The following is a 22,290-nucleotide window of genomic DNA, read 5'->3' as shown; positions in this document are numbered from 1 at the left end:
TTTTCCCGTAGCGTCACAACCCTTCGTGGGTCTTAGCTGCATCTACGACTCGTCTCCATCTGTCCCTGTCCAACACAACCTCCTTCCAGTTCCGTACTCCCAAGATTTTTACATCCTCTTCGATATTGTCCCTCCATCTGAGCCTTGGTCTTCCTAAGGGTCTCTTTCCTGCTGGGTTTTCTTCCCATATCCTCTTTACAAGACGTTCATTCGGCGATCTCTGCACGTGTCCAGCCCACCTGAGCTTTTGTGCTTTTATTTCGTTTACTAAACTCGGTCTTTTGTACATGTCGTTAAGCTCCGCATTCGTTCTTATTCGATATTGACCCGTTCTCTCATCTATTGTTGGTCCGAAGATTTTCCGCAACATCCTTCGTTCAAAGCGTCTTAACACTAGTTCGTTCTGCTTTGTCATTGTCCATGTTTCCGAGCCATACATTACGATTGGCTTGATTACTGCCGAATATATCCGTAGTTTTGAGTTCCTAGATATCAGTCGGGACTTAAACAGGTTCTGCAAGGCGAAAAAACATTTATTGCCCTTTTGTATTCTTGCTTTTATTTCGCTGGTGATATCGTTATCCGAAGTTATAACTGCTCCTAGGTACTGAAATTGGTTTACGCATTCAAAATTGTGGGTGTCCATGGTTATGTTCTGTCCTATTCTGCCCCTTCCTGCTCTCCGTCCGGCCCACATATATTTGGTCTTGTCCTCGTTGATCATGAGTCCTACCTTCTTGGTCTCCTTCTCTATGTTCATGAACATTTCTTTTGTTTTAATCGTACTGCTTCCTATCATTTCTGGGCCCTTATTTGTAAATATTTCCAAGCCAATATTCGCTTCTTTGATGGCCATGTCCAGCACTATGTTGAAAAGCAATGGTGAAAGTCCATCGCCCTGTTTTAGGCCATTGTTAATGGAGAAAGCCTCGGTGTTGTTCTTTCCTACCCTAACTTTGGCTTTAGAGTTTTCTATGCATATCTTGGTTAGCCTTATGATCTTTTTTGGTACCCCTATGCCTTCCAACGCTTGCCAGACACTTTCCCTGGTGATGCTATCATATGCTTGGCGGAAATCTACGAACAGTTGGTGAACCTCTCTGTTAAACTCCCAGCTTTTCTCTAGGAGCTGTCTTATGGTGAATATTTGATCTGTTGTTGATCTCTTGGGTCGAAACCCGCATTGGTAGTCCCCTAAGTTGTCTTCTGCGTATGGGGATATGCGTCCTCTTAGTACATTTGACAGGACCTTGTATGTTATATTTAGCAGGGTTATTCCTCTATAGTTTTTACAGGCCATCCGGTCTCCTTTCTTATGAATGGGGACGATGGTACCCTCATTCCACTCCTTTGGTAGGGCTTCTGTTTTCCATATGTTTTTCAACAGCTCTAGTATGGCAGTATCTAGATGTGCCCCTCCATATTTTATGCATTCCGCCGTAATGGAGTCCTCACCCGGGGCCTTGTTATTCTTTAATAGGTTTATTGCCCTTTTAATCTCCTCTAGCGTGGGTTCTGGCACATGCATACCTTTGGTATACCTTCTTCGTGTTCCCAGTTACTGTATCTATGTTTAACAGGTTTTCAAAGAATTGTTTCCATGCTTGCATTACTTCTTTTATATCCGTTATGAGCTCGTTGTTTTCATTTCTTAAAATGTTGGTCTTTGGTGTGTAACCTTTCCTTATACTTTTCACTTGATTGAAAAAGTTCCGGCTGTTTGTTAGCCCAGCTTCCTTTTCTACATTCTCTATCTCATCCAGATATTGACTGACAATTCTTTCAGTGTGGGGTCTACAATTATAGAGAATTCCATTTTCGTACATAGTGATCATTAACGACATAGCACGATCATCTTCTTCTTGATGTGCCATGCCAAGATGTTCTTCCTCTTCCTGGGCCTCGTCTTCCCTCTATCTTGCTCTGAATGATCAAATGCTGGATATTGTATGTCTCAAGATGTCTCATAACATGGCGGAAGTATGAGAATCTGTGTTCTTCAATTTTGGGGAAAATTCTGTATTATTTTTGGAAACAATTTTGAGACATGACTCATCAGACTTATGGTGAGGTGTTCATTGCAATGTCTAGCCTTTGCTGATTTAGGAATCGAGATAAACGTCGACTTCAACCAGGCCAGTTGGGATCTCATCTGGTCCCGTTGCGCTCTGGTTTTTTGCAAATTTGCTAATTTATTGGCTCCCTCTATTTCGTCTTTGGTAATTGGTGGTCCAGTTATGTTTTCTTGTACGCCATGATCTTCAAATAGCTCTTCAATATAATTTAGTTTTTCCTCTATTGCTACGATTAAGCTTCCATTTTTGTCCATTATTGTATTCACACTGTTATGCTTATATCCATCTTATTTCTGAATCAAGTTTTTTGTAGCCTAGAAAATGATTGAAATGGACTCCTAAAGGTAGAAGAAGGAGAGAAAAGCCACCAAGAACCGGATGTTATTTTAACCTCACAGATCTTGACAAAATTAGCATTTTTAGTTTTTTAATCAATTTGATCAGCATACAAAATGACTAAGAGTTGATTTTTTTTATCTGACAAATGACTGTTCCATGAAAAGAAAAATGTCTGCAATGTAAAAATATCGTCAATTTAGTAGTACAATTCATGTTATTTAAATTCTTCAATAAAATAAATAACAGTAACACACAACGGAGTAGTTTAAAAAATGACGGTATGACTGTGCAAAACTTAAAATCCGCATTTACTTAAATGCCAAAAAATATTGGGGGTATTTTCACCTTAAATGCTACACATTGTAGTTTTTGATTTAAAAAAAAAAGCAGTTAGAACTGGTTTCATCTGGTTCGTTTATGATCGAAAACCAGAATGTGGGTTATGATACCCCAACTGTGACACCAGTATTTCCGTACTTCGCAAAAAATATTGTGAAATATGATTTAGTTTGGTCTTTGTCGACACAATACTTCAAAGTCAGGCAAAATGAATCGAGGACCAAATACAGGGTGTTTATTAACTGAAGGTCATACTTAAGGGTAAAACTTCAATTTATTAATTTTTGCTCCAAATCAAAAAACAAAATATCGGCGGATTTTATTTTTTTACACAAAAGACGTGTATTACACAAAAATGGTTAGGTTAATTGGTTTTGTCGCTACAAAATGTCCAGAGATTCCAAATTGTTTGCTAACTTAATGCGTTTGTCCTTGGCAAGGTTTCATATGTGAAGTCCGCAGTACAGAGTTTCAAAAGAGACCGTTGGGACAGGGTTCAAAATTAACAACTAAAATTATTTCACTTAAGGAATATTTCATAATCCAGAAGCAGGATTATCCCGTTAACTGATCGATATACTGTTTGTTTATAAAATTATAAATTGCCGCTATATTTGTTCCTCCATTTTTCCTCTAGAAAAACAAATTTTACGCAAAATTTTCAACTCTGAAGAATAGTAAAATCTGGATATGTGATGCATAAGACCATAGACTTTTTCTCAACACTTCAAAATACCTGCAAAAACCTGTGTATGGTATGTATGCATGTATGTGTGTATGTATGTATGTATGTATGTATGTATGTTGTATGTACTGTAATATAAAACCTTCGTGATAATCTGTTAACATTTAGATCATGCTATTTGTTTTGTGATTGCTATACAAAATCTTCTAATGTACATTATTATGTAATGCTGTCGACCCGGTTTGGGATAGTCTAATGACCGCCAAATAAATAAATAAGACCAACTGGCCGAATTGGCGGATCCCAAACATAATTTTAATTTTTAGAAGAGGCTTATTTTTTTCTTCAAAAATATGCAGTTTAAATCTCGCAGGGAAAAACATTTTAAAAAATACTTATCATCCAAAAATTCTAGTTAAAATCTAGTGTGTACAAAATTTCGTCAATTTTTTTAAGAAAATTATGATAAAGAAGTTTTTTTCTTAAATCTTAAACACTTTGCTAAAGGTTTACGTTGATACTGACTCTTCTTCTTGAAATCGTAACATTTTCATTACGGGCAAAATATTGGGGGCTGTTCTTTAAGGTCCAGATTTCTAAACAAGAGTTGACACTTCTATATAGCTAGCCATTCTTTTTTTGTTTATTTTTATGATTTCCGTTCCCTAAAAATTTCTCTGGAAACAACAAATTCGAATACTTTCAAATCGGAGAAGAGAAATGAAAGACGACGAAAGAATTGTATGTTGCCAAATTTCCCAATAGTCGTTGAACTCTATAATATTTTCTGACCAAAAAAAGTATATGGTTATAACCTATCCTTTTCAATAGAATTACAACGGAGAATAACTAGTGATACTATCACATTTCATTCCAACATATATAGTACAGACTGGTTGTTGAATTAGACGAATAAATATTCTGCTAGAAACCTGAAAGGAATCCATAAATTCTCAATTTCCTCCACAGCCTCTTCAAAATCGTCATTGATGACACCATGCCAGTACAGTTAAGGCACTGCGTTATTATTGAAATTCTTGGCTAGTAGTAAAAAATATCGCGAACGAGCACAAAAGAAAAAAAAATACAAATTTGTAGGTTATAATCTTTCGTTTTTTCCCTATTTCTATCATTTACGCCCAATACAATACAATAATTTGAATTTTTTTTTTCAATTTGAACATTTGCGCATAACATTTCTTAGTCGAGGAAAGTGCAAATCGGCTAGGTTCCGCTGATACCTGGCAATTAGCCGTATAAGGTATACAGTAGTAGAAAATCGAAGAACCAAGTGTTGAGTTAATTGTTTGACAATTAACTCGCCCCGTTTCAACTGATAATGTCAAACGTTGTCTCAATCGTCGAACCCGAACGCTAAACCGCGAGCATTGAAAATCATTATAAACTTTACAGTTTCGTAACTATGTTTAAGCAAGTATAAAATTTTAAGTGGAAACGTTCTCAAATTAACTCGGTTTTTATTGTTATCAGACTAATTGGAGGTGAAATTAATGTTAAATTATACCTTGTTAGAGGAATTACTTTAGATTTTTAAAATGAAGGTAATATCTTGTTTTAATTATTATGAAATGTAATATATTGATTATAGCACTTAAATGGCGTTTAAACCTTGGGATAACCTGTTGTCACCTATTTTAAATGCTTTATTGCATAGGTAATACTGTGGATTGCAGAAGATTAAAGATTCTTGCTATCGCTTCACCTGTAGAATTTCAAAAAGTAATAAAACTAGAACTAGCCCAGGACTACTTATTAACGCCCTTAACTTAGTTTTAACGCTATAACTTTCCCCAAGGAGCAAATCACCTTGCCATTTTAGTGTACAAGGAATTTCAGTGAATTTTAAAGTACTTTAGCATATTTTGTGGTATTCTGAAGAATTTTAAAGTATTTCGAAAGAATTTTTGAGAATTTAGAGAATCTCATCGCAAACGAAAATATGTAATGAGATACAAAGGATTTTATATGCTAGAAAAAGTACAAATGAAGACAGAATTTACTTACAACATCTAGTTTTTTAAGTAATAATAAGAAATATACTATTAACAAAAATTATAGAAAATAAAAGTAACTACAACTTCTAGGTGTTCTTTTCATTTTCAATATTCGAAAGTGCATAATAATAATAATAATAATTAATGAAGAGCATTGACAGAATTAGGTTTCAGTCACACTTTTTTTTGTGAAGTGGTTAAATTGATAGTGTTTTCCGCATATAATTAAGCTGCTGTTTAATTAATTAATATACGTAAAAATTCTAGGAATTTCGTGTTATATACGGTGGACCATGAATTTGGAGCTAAAGGGAACATCATCTCGGATGCCTGATTCCCATATTGGTGAAAGGTAACCTGGGTTGAGATTGTTTCGTTGCCGTTAGATTTCTATAAATTTTAGTTTTATCGAATAAGATTTCATGTTCGGCAACTGCTGACGAGTTTATTTGTCATAGTCTTAAGATTCTTTTATGTTCTTTTAGCGTTGTTGATATTTCTCGTCTTGTCTCTACAATGTGTTCTTTGCCGCATACGCACGGACTGCTGGGACCTTAAACGGAATTTTGTCTTTGACAGATCGATTTTGATCGTTGCAAAAAAAATATATTCCAGATAGATATTTGCGATATATAAGCAGGAAAGCAGGTAAAGTTATACTTTAATTTATATAATTATGTATGTCAATATCTTATCTTGTAGTGACAAAATTTAAATTGTTCTTGCTTAAAAACGCTATTCTATTTTGTTTTAACGTAAGTGTTATAACAAAAGTGTTTTAAAAAGATTTTTTTACACTCATCAACACTAACCAAAGATAAGTAATAAACAAATTTCGTAACAACACGAACACGAAACGTATTTAAAAACATATTTTTCATGTTTGTTACATATTTTTCGCGAAAGCAAGTTTATTACGTGTCTTACTTTGACAAGGTCATTTGGGGAAGCATTTATCCACGCCAGAGTTCAAATTTGAGAAATCTATGGAAAAATGCAGGAAAAACCTATCCCAAAAGCAATTTCAAGGTACTTTGGGCAATTCTATGGAATTGCAATGCACTTCTGGGTATTTCAAGGATACCTGGCCACTACACAATTAAAAAAAAAAAACACTTACCATCGCGACTCATGCCTAACCGTAGACATTTTTGTAAACGGCAGTACTGGCATCTGTTGCGGTTGACTCTGTCGACTACACAGTTTTTGTTCCGCGGACACTGATAGTTCACTACCGAACTTTGTGACCTCCTGAAGAAGCCCTTGCACCCTTCGCATGTAATAACCCCATAATGTACACCACTGCTTTTGTCTCCACATACTTTACACGGGATGATCTCGATTTGTGCTGCAACAGAAAAACAATTGTTAGAAAATTCGCGTTCTAGCGATAATTACACACGTCGGCGCATCCACCATGGTCAGGGGGGCCAGAGGTCATTAAGATCATAGACATTTAACCCAGGGAGACGCATGTAATGTTTATGGCGAGCAAACGGAGATCGTATTGTTTGTAAACATCTAATTATACGGTGATGCCAGTTTTCCGTCCAGAACGCAGTTCCAAAGAAGATCTGTTATTATAAGGTTGTTCGGAAAGTCATTTCGTTTTTTCCCGTCAGAGGACTTAATTACGTTTTTTCGAAACCAACTTCACACTTAAGCCGCATAACCATTATATGTCTTGAGAGTTGATATTGCAAGGATTGTGTGTGAAAAAGTTCTATTAATTCTACGCAGTAGTTTTTGGTTGGTGCCCTTTTAAATATGGAGAGCAATAAGCAGCATTTTCGTCATATTTTACTTTTTTACTTCAGAAAAGGTAAAAATGCTGTCCAAGCGAGAAAAAAATTGACGGATGTGTATGGAGAAGGCGTGTTAACAGTACGCCAGTGCCAGAACTGGTTTGCAAAATTTCGATCCGGCAATTTTGATGTCGAAGATGCACCACGGTCTGGAAGGCCGGTCGAAGCTGACAAAGATGCGATAAAGGCATTAGTTGATGCAAATCGGCGAATAACCACACGAGAGATCGGTGAGAGATTAAATTTGTCGAATTCGACTGTTTATGGCCATTTGAAAGGCATGGGCTTAACCTCGAAGCTCGATGTGTGGGTGCCCCATGTCCTTACGGAGCGAAATTTGTGTCGTCGCGTTGACGTGTGTGATTGGCTCCTCAAACGTCAAGAAAATGATCCATTTTTGAAGCGGATTATTACTGGGGACGAAAAATGGGTTGTATACAACAATGTTAAACGCAAGAGGTCATGGAGCGGAAAAGATGAACCGGCTCAAAGCGTGCCAAAAGCCAACATTCACCAAAAAAAGGTGATGCTCTCCGTTTGGTGGGATGTCAAAGGAATCGTTTTTTTTTTAGCTTTTGCCGGACAATACAACGATTAATTCAGAAGTCTATTGTCATCAACTGGACAAATTGAATGATTCACTTAAAGAGAAGAGGCCCGAATTAATCAACAGGAAGGGTGTAGTGTTCCACCAGGATAATGCGAGACCTCACACAAGTTTGGTCACTCGCCAAAAACTTTTACAGCTTGAATGGGACGTACTGCAACATCCACCATATTCTCCAGATCTGGCGCCTTCCGACTACTATTTGTTCCGGTCCCTGCAAAATTTTTTGGATGGCAAAACCTTTACCTCAAATGAAGATGTCAAAAACCACCTGAACCAGTTTTTTGCCAGCAAGGACCAAAACTTTTATGAGAGGGGAATTATGTTACTGCCAGAAAGATGGCAAAAGGTGTTGGACCAGAATGGCCAATATATAATTTAATAAAATATTTATTCATTATACGAAAACTGTCTTTCATGTTCCCCAAAAAAAACGAAATGACTTTTCGAACAACCCAATATATAGGTTGTTATTTAAACCTGTGATATATTTTTTAAACAATTTATTTAATTTAAACAAATAAATATAAAAAAATATTTATACAGTTTTAAAAAATCCTCCGGACAGTACTTAGGATCACTGGCATCAAAGACATAACAAACACACCAACGGCTCTTAACACTTAAGGCGTAAGACTTAAGACAAGTTTACACATGATTTTAGTCGCAATACAAATCTTTCGTAGTTTCTAATACTTTTGACATCATCAGAAAATTGCTTATATATGTATTAGAAGCCTGATAAATAGAGTTTGTCACTTATAATTTTTGTGATGTATATAATCTTGTGTCCTGATGTGAATGTAGATTATTTTTACATCTGCTTTTGAGTGTCATTCAAAATTCTTTACATAAGTTTACATTGTTCCAAACACTTCTAGTTTTATTCAGCTTCCAGACCCCTAAACTCATGATTTGGTATGTGAGCCTTTTATGATAGTCTCAAAATTAGAAGAACCTATTCCGATATCTTGACGTTTTATAAAAGCTCCACCAAGTCCGTTGGTTTTAACATCTATCACAAATGATGTCAAAACTCCTCAAATTTAACAAGTGTTGATCCCCTAGCCAGCGGTCTTCGACCATTCAATACGAAATTAAAAGAAGTGGCTGCTTCTTTTTAATTTTATTTTAAAACCTTTTTACCTAAGTTGTTACTATTTATATTGTTTTTTTTTGTACATTACACACAGGGGCCCTAGACAGGAATCAAATACCTAAAGTGCGTTAAAAAGAACGAATTGTATATATTAATTTTATAATTATAAACTTTAAAACCCTCCGTACAGCTTATATTTTGTAACATCTATGATATACTGCAGTCTACGAGACAAATAAGATTGTATAATGTTTTACATGGCGCCTGTATAACGCCACATAAAATATATTTTTTATTAAAACATCAATACTAAGCTCACCAAAAAATTTTTAAAGATTTATAAGAACTGCTATTACTAAGTTCCCGCGATCTATGTGCTTACTAATGAAAGACAATCTTTCCTTAATCTCAGTCTTAGCAAACACAAATAGAACCAGGACCCCTTGACTAGCTTAGTCAAAATAAGTACAAGATCATCCTTAATATTAAGTAAATCTTGATCTGATGATAACCAGGTAACAACTTTTTTGAAAAAACTAATTTTATATTCAAAATTTCGTGCTCATTACTCACATCCAAAAATATTGAATTATTAAAATAAATTTCATTACATTGAATTTTTGTATTAGATTACATATTTGATTGTCTATTTGATTTACTAATTATTTTTAGGGTAAAAAGTTGCTACAAATGTGTGGCCTAAAGTGCTGCGAGGAAAATTGTCAAAGTTCAATTTTTTTCGCCTGGGGAACTTAAATAATGCGATATTGAGCTTCCTCTAAGAAGCATCAGTAGTTTAATATTTAGTATTTAACTTTTTTTTGGCAACCTCAGCAACGTATTCCTACGTTACCAGTAATTTAATTAGGTTAATGTCTGGCGTTGACTCAGTTCGTCTACTTAAGGTGCGTCCAGACTACTTGTACTAGTGCTCGTGCTCGCGGTACTTGCGGGACTCCCGAGCAGTGAAGACGTGATGGCAAGTCACAAGACAAGCCACGCGAGCACCTCAAGCCATGAACTCGAGAGGATTCGCCTGGTGTCGGTACATCAAAGGGACTTGCGACAAGTTGAGCAAGCCATCTGGACCGAGAGTGGTTTACTTTAGTTGATTGCTCGTGATCTTCGACGATGGAGTGGTTGGTCCCGCCAAATTCAGTATGGTGTCGAAATCCGATAGAGACATACGGCAAAACGTCTTGAAATGTAGGTTGGTTATCGACTCTTAGGTCCCTCAAAAGATTTGTTCCACTGTAGACTTCGCGATTTCGGAAAATCGATGATATCCACCCTCTTCGTTTTCGAGGACTTTTCTTGGGCTTCCGTTTTTTCGATAATAAATGTATCAATAGGTAACTTTCACCGGCGACTATAACTTTGTCACGATCCATTTAAAAAATCGCGCACCTATTCTACGGATCCTTTCAAGTCATAGTCCCGCGAGCAACTGAAGTCCGTCTAGACACAAACCAGGCGAGTACAACCTAAAGTTTGACAAGTATTTACGTCATTGCGAGTACCGCGAGCACGAGCACGAGTACAAGTAGTCTGGACGCACCTTACCAGAGCGTTTTGTTTCTGCGTCAATTTTAACTCAATGAATTTTCTTTTTTGTTTCTCTCCAAAATTAGCAAGTAGGATCTCTTAGTTATTAATTTATTCCATTCCTTCTATGGACTACATTAACAGTGTGGATTTTTGCCTTACAAAAGCATAACTATCAAAACACTTTTACTGGAAAGCTACGAAATTGTCTGCGAATGATGAAACGATGAAAATACTTAAAACGTATAAAGGAGAGACGTGGATTATGAGACTTATGTAGTACCGAAAAAAGTGTCAATACCAAAATATAACCAGTGCTCGCCATAGAAGGTCTGTGAACGGATATTAAGATGTCTTCAGGAAAAGGGAACAGACTAGGAATCGTCCATAGTAGAATCGAAAAATGATGAAATGAAAAAATAAGGGAAAAGGGAAAATAATTTACAATTACTCAAAAAAAATAACAATTCAAAAACAACAATCTAGCTAAAAATTTTACGTGTTGCTTAAACCTATCGATTACAATTCCAATTGTTTTTCTGTTATCAACTAAACCAATTTTATTGATTGATTGGTTGATTTCAACATTTCATTTAAGAACATCGACATTATTTCTGGTCTTAGGATTAAATTTCAAGTGTGTTTTTTAAAAAAAATACTTAATATTGGTAAGTGATCATTTATAAATCTAATAGCTTGCAAGAAATCTTCCGTATCAAAATAGATAAAATTGAGTATAGCAGTGACTTAAAAATATCGCACGCATAAACGAGAAAGAGTAAGGGTCCTAATACGGAACCTTGTGGAACCTCAATATGAACCTGATCATATAAATTATTATTAGATTGCATAGACTAAAGAGGAACTTATCCTTCCGATTGATTAAGTAATAGCTTAATCGATCAAACTGCCGACAAAGAACATTACGACTTTTTTATAATATAATTTTTGCATTTCTATTTTTTGTACAATGTCTCCTTTTATACAACTAATGAGGTTTTATTACTCTACACATTTGCGAAATAGACTATAGAACTTCAGCCTTTTGGGGAAGTCTGTTATTATCGACAAGTATTGGTTATTTCCGGGTAATATTCGAATACGGAGGAAATAACTCGTTGAACTTCCATAAAAATACTTTTAGACGAAACAACGTTTCCGTAAGATTACTTAATTGACTAACGGTACGACGCTGACACGGCGCAGCAGCCATAACTGAATCGTATCAATAAATTTAATTAGAAATCATAAATAAATTACGACGACAAAAACGGGCAGTTTTGAGATTTCATACGAGCAATCGCGTTACCGTATGTATACGTGCAATAATTTAATCGGAACTAGGTATTACATAAAGGCGAGTTTTTCTCAGTGCCGGGAAAGTTCACTGAACCGCAGTTTAAATTTTAAATTATTTATGCACGTAGCTGTTTATTTCTGATATGTAAACACGTAAATGCATTTCGCACTTGGTTAGTTTTATTTTAATGCGAGATTGCGTGTTTGCAGTTACCTTTTTTCTTTATCAATATCAAAGTTTACGATTACGATTGGTACGGCTATTGAATAAATAACGAAGGATAAAAAAATGCGGCATATTGAGAGATTCCAGGAAAAATATAAGCGCAATCCGACACACCGTAACCACAATTATGCGCGCACACAAAACTAGTAACTTTTCACCACATACTTCAAGAACCATTGAGTGCCCGAATACCAAAAGATTACTGCAAAATGGTGCGTGGTTTCTGAGAAAAACTCATTTTATTAATCTTTAATATGATAACCTAAAACGTCAATATTTTTCAGATCATCGCATGTTGGACGTCAAGTTGGGCAAAATTGTCAGGGTCGTTCGCCCATTCCCGGTGACGTCCTTGGAGATTGCTTTAATCATTAACTAATTACTCATCACAAATTTCCAGTCGCGATTTTTGGTTAACTACGATCATCGAACCGTGATTATGTGTCAAGTTTTCTTTGAAATGCTGATTATACGGGAACTTATGAAGCAGCTATGGAAAAAAAATTAGTGCCAGGGCCTCTATTCTTGGTTAAACTGAAATGTTAATGTGCTTGAAACAACACTTCCGGCATACGGCAAATATGCATTTTATTTATTTCTTTTTCCCAAGATTTTTATTTCGCTATATCATTAAAGCAATGTTTTGCAGTCCCAATGAAATGGCATGAGTATATTAGAAATGAACACCCAGAATTTTTTAAATAAGACATTAAGACAAATACCAAACAAAATTAATTTCTACTAATAATAAAATAATAACAATAATGATACAAATAATTAATACAATAATAATTACACTTCAAATTGAAAAAAATATATATACATATATACATTTACTGAAATTCTTACTTGAGAATTCAATTTATGTGATTATTTAGATAATGAATGTTTTCAACGGCGACAATAATAAAATACATCAAAATATTTGGAAAGTAATTGAACCGCGCGGATTGGTTAACCGATTTCGTTTGAATTGCGGCAAATAACTCGTTAAGACACAAAATCCAATCGAGATTATTGTATTCCGTCTGGCTGCAGAACTAACTAGGTCAAGGAATTTTCAGTACAACAATAAATGCTTTTTCTAACAAAAAATGATAACAATAATTATCGTGAATTGTGAGAACAGTTTTATTTATTCGATTACAATCGCAATATCTACCTATAATTCTTGCGAATTCATAGGAAATATTAGTATCTCCGTCTTGGTCTCAAGTATCAGTAAACACACTCCAATTAGATGAAGAATTGGCACTAAAGTCAAAAATCGCTGATGTATTTAGAATAAACAGACCTGTAGTTAAGTTTAAGGATTCTTTTTCTCAACTTCATAACTTGCTGAACACTTATAAGTGATTTGTTAAATGAATTTAGAAAAACATACTGCCCAACCTATTAACCCGGCATTGTCAAAAATCAAACAAATTTTCTGAGCTCTCATATTCTATGCAACTGGATCATTTCAGTTCAGCATCTTGGTAATCATTTTAAGATATCTCGATCTTCGAGTTGTAGCTATGATAAATATTGCTGAATAACGTAACGCTGGGTGCTTCAACACAAAAATTTTTTTTAAGCTCTTACCCTCTCAAATGTTTCTTTTTGATATAAAAAAAAATCCTCACCAAATGTAGATCAACTCTAAGGGGTCGCTATTTTTATTTTAGTTTCAAATTACGTATAATGTTCGCTATTTTTTACAAAAAAACAATTTATATTGTTAAAGTTGAATCTTTAAGCTTTCTAAAACCATATAACAAAGAATTTTTAATCTACATAATTTCTCGAAATTTTTATCCTAATTAATAGAAAGTGTTTTATTTCTATGCATTTCAAATTTTAAAATGGTTATCAGTACGTAATATAGGTGACAGCACTAATTATATCAGATCATACGGTACAGTTGTCAAATTATCAGGGTCTGCATTATATATATTAAGAAATTATTGTGTATTGTCATTCTTTATAGCTCTCAGTGATTACAATTATTATCAGTAAAATGGCTGAAAAGAAAATTTATTTGGTTGGTTTTTCATGTAGAAAATTTTCATGTAGAGTATAAGAAAAGTTTTACAATTATTGTTCTACAAAAATACAGATTCTAACCTCACAATTCATTAGAGTCTCTGTCGAAACTTCTAAGTTTGCAGAACTTAAACAAATACTATGAAGATTTGACGTTTTCCATTCTTCATTTAAATATTTAGACTGAACTTCTATTAAAGAATGTGCTGAGTTATGATTGGATATATCAAACAAATTCTCAAGGCGATTTTTAAATGCATGCTCCGTAATTTTTTGTTTCTGAGTTTTCTTTCATGATTTTAGTAATAGCGTTATATGGGTGACAGACAAGAATACCAGTAGGTTTTCAAACTTTCATAACATCACGAATCATTTCATCAAAACACTGTCGAATTGTGAAGTTAAAATCTGTATGCTTGTAGAAAAATAATTGTAAAGCTTATCTTATACCCGGTAATTTTCATTTACTTCATTTTCTACATGAAAAACAAACCAAAATAAATATTCTTTTCAGCCATTTTACTGATAATAATTGAAATTACTGAGAGCTTTAAAGAATAAACTGACACTGATCATTTGACAACTGTACCGTATGATCTTATATAATTAGTGCTACCACCTACACTACGTACCGACAACCACTTTAAAATTCGAAATCCATAGAAATCAAACACTGACTATTAATTAGGATAAAAATTTTGAAAAATTATGTAGACAAAAAATTATTAGGAGCTATTTCTGAAAAGTTCAAAATTTAATATTTTTTAAATGGCTGTAATTAATCTTCTTTTAATGGTAAACATACTTTGTTATAAGGTTTTGGAAAACTTAAAGACTCAACTTTAACAATATAAATTGTTTTTTTTTTCTAAAAAATTATACGTAAATTTAATTTTAGTGAAAAAATAGTTTTTCCCATGTTAATTAAATCTGAAACTAAAATAAAAATAGCGACCCCCTAGAGTTGAGCTACAGGGCTCATCGAACAACTACATGCTCTATATTTAACTCCTGCTTGTTTTCCTGCCAGTGAACAAACAGACGATCAAGGTCCTGTTGCAAAAGCTCTCGATCAAAGGTGTTGCAAGTTTTCGAGTCATTAGCAAATTTTAAGCATTCGCTATTTATATTATTAACAAAAATATTGAATAAAAGAGTGAGCTGTACTTGGTAACTCACCAAATTTGTGGCAGTTGACCTATTTTGGAAAAACCCGTCCTGCTCATCTGATACTAGACATCTAGATTGCCAGCCCAACTGTTTTTAAACAAGAGTGTCAAACACTTGGCGAATTGCAGATATTATACGTACACTACTAAATACATAAATGTGGCTGTAATTTATGGCGAGCAATTTTTTTTTCTGAGCTCCCTAATGGAGGACTATAAAATAACGCAAGAAACGAATCGCTATAAGCGCCGAACACACCGATTTAGACATAGATGCAGCTCCAGTATCACGATAAAACTTTGTCTTCTTTTAAATATATATCTTAGTAGGCTGCGAAAAAAAAATTGAAATCTTGCGTCAAATAGTTTTTTATTGACAGCATTTTGAACAAGACGTGTCAAAAAGTTTTTGACAAAAGATGTTGTGTACGGCCAAAGTTCTGCTTCGTATTCTGTAGTGAAAGAATGGGCAAAACTTTTTGGAATGGGGCAGAAATCCCTTGAAGATGATTCAAGAACTGGTCGACCAGTGGAGGTCATAATGGAAAATATTGTTGCGATTCTGGAAGAGGTATTGAGTGATCGACGTTTAAAGGTCAAGGAAATCTCAGAAATTACTAAGCTTTCTGATACAAGTGTTCGTCGAATCCTGCATGATCATTTAGGTATGCATAATGCTAGTGCAAGATGGGTTCCTAAAAACCTTTCGGCTATTCAAAAACAACGCCGTGTCGAGTGCGCGCGGGTCTTTTTTGGAACTCTGTGGGTCGGAACCGAAGCCTGTGATAGAAACTATTGTGATGGGAGATGAAACTATGGTTCTCTATTATGACCCTCTATCGAAAAAAGAATCAATGGAATGGCGTCGTAAGGGTGAAGCATCTCCAAGAAAATTCAGAGCCTGCCAGTCAACAAAAAAGGTGATGGCCACGATCTTTTGGGATTGTGAAGGAATTCTTTTGATAGATATTAAAGAAACTAATACCACTAAAACTGACTAGAGCCGTGCGTCTTTTGCACGATAGTGCACCTGTCTGTCCATACTGCTGGTGTTGCACAAGCTGCCATTTTAGAGGGTGGGTTCCAGCAGATAGATCATCCTCCCTATAGTCCAGATATGGCCCCCAGCGACTATTATTGGTTTGGATATTTCAAAAAGGACTTATGTGGACGGCGGTTTAACGACGAAGTTGAGTTAAAAGAGATGTTTTAGCTCATTTTGCAGAAGTTAAGGGGGATTATATTGAAAAATAATAAAAAATTGTTACCTACTTTGTTTCTTTCATATTCAGGCCGGTAAATTTTAGAGCTACCCCCGTAAGGTTCGTCGTGAACTGGAAGCATCACCCGGCGATGCAGAAACTGTTGCAAAACGCAATAGACATGAGGAACGTTCGGACACTACTATAAATACACAATTTGTCCAACAAGTGCAAGAGATCCCTTCAAAGCATATAAGGGCCTTTGCGAGGGATCTTAATGTCTTTGAGGGTCTAAGTCTTCGAGTTGTCTACGAAGACTTCCGCTATAAGTCCTACGTTATGCGCAGAGGACTGTTTATGTCGATACAAACGCGGAATCAGAAGGTTGGATGGTCGAAAATCTTTATGACCACATCACCCCAAACTTATGACCACCTAGCTCAACGAATCTTAATCCCCTTGATTATTATGTAAGCGGCGCAGTTGAGCGAGAGACCAATAAACATCCTCATAACACTCTTTCATCGCTGAAGTACGCTATAACAACCAAGATGATCAACATGAAGAAAGAGCGTTTGATTCGGGCATTCGGGTAAATATTATCGCTAATGGGGATTGTAATAAATTTTGCAATAAATATGAATAAATAAATTTTAATATCAATGTTGTCCTCAAATATCGCACGAACCCTGTAGGTACAATGCAGTTATGCCGCTAATGCAACTTTTTAAGAAATTATTAGGCACTCCATCTGGACCTGCCCAGAGCTTTGGAGGCGTCTTACTTATTTGATCAAATATTTCCGCTTTCAGTAGGTCCAAAAATTATCCGTACACATAGTATTTTTACAAAATAAATAAGAACTAACAGTTCAGATTTTCACCAACTTTTTTTTACATGACAATTGGTTCGACAACGCCGTGTCTTTATCAAATGTAATATTTACAAACTACCTGCTACTATATATACCGATAAATTTAGTTTTCCAATTTTTGTGGCTGTATGTAAAATATCAAAATTGTTGTCAAAAATGTGTTTTTCTGTGTTTAAGTGTGTAGCATAATTAGAACCTAGACTAGACTCTTTTATGTTCGTTACGGCGTTTCTTGAAGGATCTACCTGTTTATCCAATATAAACTTCAGGACAAGATTCGCAATTCAACCTGTAGACACCTAATTTTTGAGATTTTGGACATTTCGTTTTATTTTTTTTTTTAAATTTCCTATTGTGTTGTTTTGAACGCCATTTTTAAACCACATTTGGACAAATGTTTTGAAACTTTTTCACTGTGTTCTCCTACGTATGTAATTATTTTAAATTGTTCGTGTTCTGTATTAGGTTTCGGATAAATAGAGTTTACTGTTACTGTTTACTGTTTTATCGATAATGGACGGATTGTAGCCGTTGTTCAGTGCAGTTTGTTTAACAATATCTTTAGACCAAAATTATTTTGAATTTAATGGACAGATTTACATCTCTAAGGAAGGTTTGATTATGGGAAACCCACTTAGTCCTTTGTTAGCCGAGATTTTTATGGATAATTTGGAAAAAATCATACAAAAACATCCTTTAAGGATAAGTTTTCTATGGTGGTATAGATACGTGGATGATGTCTTTGCTTGCTTTGTTGGAACGGACAGACAATTGAATTCTTTTTTAAATTGCATTAACTCATTACATAATCGTATAAAGTTCACTGAACAGCATAACTCTATTAATTTTTTAGACTTAACAATTACGAAAACGCAAAACAAATTAAATATTTCCATTTACCATAAACCTTCAGGCATGGACACAGTCATACATTACAGCTCAAATCACCCTTACACACACAAAATTCACATTTCACTCTTTTACGTATATGTATTATGTATTGTAAATTTATGCTAAAAATAACATGAAAAAATATTTACAGAACATATTGACGCGGTCTATATTCCACCCGACGTGGGTACCTTGACCGACGAGAAGATATAAACGATAATATAAATCTACAAGAGTTTGGGGAACCAACTCATATAGTTGGAACTTTCGAGTTATATACACCGATTGATACAGCTGTCCTTCAACATCATCATCATCATCATCATCAGATGATGAAACCCTGGAATTGAAAAGAAGACATATGCTTTCTGCAAACGACAGGCTTGCTTCTACTGTCAAATGGAAGATTGAGTACACTTACACACCTATATCCGATGATGTGAGGAACTAAAAAATAGGTTTTCGGGAAAAACTCCCCTTGAAATAGTTTTTATATTTTTTGATGACGAAGTAATTGATTTGATTTTAAAATTTTCGGTAAAATATCAAGACAATAACCGCCATGAATTCTCGTTGTCAAAAAATGAACTTTTCAATTTTGTAGGCATTTTATTGTTCTCGGGTTGTCATTCATTGCAGATTTAGCATTATTGGTCTACTGATGAAGACAAAGTAATTGATCTTATGATATCAAGGTCACCTCATGAATGTTCATGCGAATAAACCACGAAGGAGATGTAGAATCTGCCACAGCCACACAATTTACGTTTGTAATAAGGGTAATGTGCATTTACATACTTCATGCTTTGTAAAATATCACCAAAAATGAAACCGGGTGTTACCAGTGTAATATATGCGTTTTTTTTGTATCAAATCGGGTTCTATTTGGAAAACAATCTACTTTTAGTTGTTTTCTGTCGAATTTGAACTTTTTTGTATAAATGTATGTTACATCTTATGTGCCCCAAAACATTATTTAATGTTTTTTTCCCAGTGGTTCGTTTACGCAACAAAATAAATAATTTCAGAGCAAAAAAGTATGTTTTTATTTTCTTTTCATACTTGGGATAATGTGGGTTATAGAACTGTGTCAATCTATTAAATCTCGATTAGTGAATACGGGGTTAATTCACGATAACGGTAAATTTTAGGCGTTGGAGTGGAATTTTGTTTAGTCTACGCGTAGGAGACCCCTAAAGTCTCCTAGTCGCTTCAAAAGTTACCTCTAATCGAGTTCGCACTTTTCCGGTCTTCTCCTCGGTCGTCGACGTGTTGCGGGGGCGGAGTCGACGAGCCGACCGACGAAATAGTGTCCGGCCTCACCAAATCCCTCTCGCTACTCGTATCCCCACCCCCGACACTCCAATTATCACTCGCGTTAAACAGTTCGGGAAAATTGTCCATGTTTTAAATACACTCGAATTCGCCAAGGTCCTACGTTTACCCCCTTGCACGCAGAGGGGGCGCATGGCCGCGTCTTGCCGCAGCCACCTACGTGACGACCCACCACCACCCTTACCGTATGACGTAATCCACACTCATCGCAGCGCACTCAGGTGCGAATAACACGGTCGTTCTTCGTGATTTTTAAAAACAAAAACGACTTCGGGACGAATACCTTCATGGTGCCTGCGAAAAAACGAAACACGCCGCGAAGAACAAAAAAAATATACGACGAACGAGCAACGTTAATTTAACAAACTAAAATATTTCTTCGAACATAGTTCAACGACCTCGCCCCGAGATACACGCAACCGGCATCTCAACCGATTGACACTCAAACCGCCTCGCACGATTTAAACGGCGATCAATAAAAACATTGTTATTAAATAATCTTTATTTTGCTGGTACCGATAACGAGCCGTAATATTTGATAGCGACCCAGACGCGAGAGAACAAAAAAAATATATATATACACGCATTTAAAAATAATCCTATCGCTTTATATACGAGCCGGGTTTTGAGGAGGTAAATAAAAGTTCATTAAACTCGAGTTAAAAGTTTCGGCCGGTTAATGACCTTCAGAATTTTAGGCAACATGCGCGAATGTGGCGCAGAGATAACGCGACGCATGATGATACGTTTCCGACGTTTTTCTCTCTCGTTCTACGCCCTTATACGCCGGTGGATTTAAACGAGAGGGCCATGATCCGCGGTAACTAACGGGGTGTGAATTCTAACCTCCAAAAATTCGTCGAACTCTTTTAACCGAGATTTAACGCGACAGCTAGCATTCCACGCTTGAATTTAAGAGTCCCGATTTAAATTTTTAATACAGGAGAGGATAAAAACACGTGGCCTTAAGGGAGGTGTGAAGAACAAGCCTCCTGTAACATTTAAACGATTTAATACCTGGTTTTCGTATTGCGAAGAAAAGCGGAATCGTATATTGTTGTTGTTTGGAAACAGGTTTTGACAAGAATTTCCTTTGCCAGTTGGCACGTGCGCGTAATACTCGGCTGGTATACTTAAAATCTAAGAAGTTCCTACGCAGTTTGAATTGCAACTCGGCAGTTTATGCATTATTTTACGGCTCTGTGCAACTACCACGAAAGTCTGAAGTAGTTTATAAAATACTAGAACAAGAATATGCAAGTTTACTGTTATTCGCAAACAGGTGTTGACAACAATTTCCTTTTCAAATTGGCACGTGCACGAATTTACCTGGTACACCTAAAATATAACTTCTCACGGGTTTTGAATTCCAACTCGACCTTTCAAAAATGTTTGCCAGGTTCTATTAAGCTACCATAGTATTCAACCTTGGAATCTTAAATAAACGGCTGGTTTTGGTTATATAGATTAGAATGTTTTCCAGGTTCTATTAAGCTACCACGGTATTCAACCTTTTTCGAATCTTAAATATCTGGTTATATAGATTAAAATACCTAAAACCACTTTAAAGGCCACTTTTCAAAGCAAAAATTAAAATTAAAACTAAATCTGGGTCTACTTATCCGTTTTTTTTTTCCGAATTTGATATCAATTTCATCTGCAAAGCATGTGATACTTCAGTTTACCTGGTATGCTTGAAATATAAGAACTTTACAGCGATTTTTAATTTCAACTTGGACCTTCGACAATAGTTTCCAGGTTCTATTAAGCTACCACAATATTCGACCCTTTGCGAAACTTAAATAGGCGGTTGGTTTTGGTTATATAGATTAAAACCACTTCAAATGGATAGTTTTGTTTAGATCGACTAAAATACCTAAAATCACTGCAAATGTGACTTTTTGCGGCAACAATTAAAATTAAAACTAAGTCTCTTTCTGCGTATTCAAACAATCGTGGAATTTATAGGTTAGTTTAAAGTACTTCTTCTTAATTGTCGTGGGGCGCGTAACCAGGGATGATTTCTTTGAAATTACGTTCGCGAACGGGACCGATATTCGAATCGAAAAGTCGGCTGCGTTAATTCCGGTTCTGGATTTCGGAGGACGCGGTTATTCCGTGACGAGGCGCCGCGGAGGCATTGAACTCTACGGGTTATTCACTCCCGAATATTGGAAGTTAACGGGCGGGCGGCGCGATTTCCTAGAGAATTTCGCACGTCAAATTAATCGCCAAGGAGGCTTACGTTATCGGGACGTGAACGACCGATTACGCGGGCATCGACAACGCCGACGCGCTCGTAAACTAACCAAAACCGCTGTTATCTACGACGACCGTTGTTTACGCCGATTGTTTTCTTTTTTCTCCGCGGCGTTTACGCAAACCGCCACTTATTATACGGTTACTACTAATGCATATATTTACGATACGAAAAATCACTTCCCCGCAGACACTTAAGGCACACGATTTACCACCTGTTAATCACATTTAAACTAACTATAATAATAATCCTGCTTCTACACGATCGATCACACTCGTTTGGTTTCGCATAAGAACATTTTTGATTCGCCGGTTTTTTGTAAAGCACTGATTTTATCACAACGCGGTCCCCCCGGATTTCCGAAACGTTCCGCGAGTCCTTTTTTTTTTGGGGGGAAGTGAGTGAGCCCGGGCAAATTGTCCGTGTATCTGTGCGGTAATATGAGAACGCGATCGGGTAAAGGACACGGCCAAACGCGTCCGTCTCACTCTGACCCGTTC

At 35.8% G+C, this 22,290-nt stretch overlaps 1 protein-coding gene across 6 annotated transcripts in view; it reads right to left on the bottom strand.

Moving 5' to 3' along the window:
* LOC132707281 (probable nuclear hormone receptor HR3) overlaps positions 1-22,290 on the bottom strand; it is a 231,046-nt gene that overhangs the window by 34,558 nt on the left and 174,198 nt on the right. For 3 of the 6 annotated variants that reach the window (XM_060680175.1, XM_060680098.1, XM_060680309.1), the window contains one exon: positions 6,574-6,801. In XM_060680175.1, coding sequence (XP_060536158.1) covers positions 6,574-6,801 — 228 coding nt within the window. Of the gene's footprint in view, positions 1-6,573; positions 6,802-19,418; positions 22,279-22,290 lie in introns of those variants that run through there. The other 3 variants (XM_060680022.1, XM_060679468.1, XM_060680246.1) reach the window with 3 other exon arrangements.

The sequence above is a fragment of the Cylas formicarius genome, unplaced genomic scaffold, assembly GCF_029955315.1.
Source record: "Cylas formicarius isolate icCylForm1 unplaced genomic scaffold, icCylForm1.1 PGA_scaffold_10__41_contigs__length_53128322, whole genome shotgun sequence".
Taxonomy (NCBI): domain Eukaryota; kingdom Metazoa; phylum Arthropoda; class Insecta; order Coleoptera; family Brentidae; genus Cylas; species Cylas formicarius.
The sequence above is the reverse complement of the archived record's forward strand: the minus strand, read 5'-3'. Positions and strand labels throughout refer to the sequence as shown.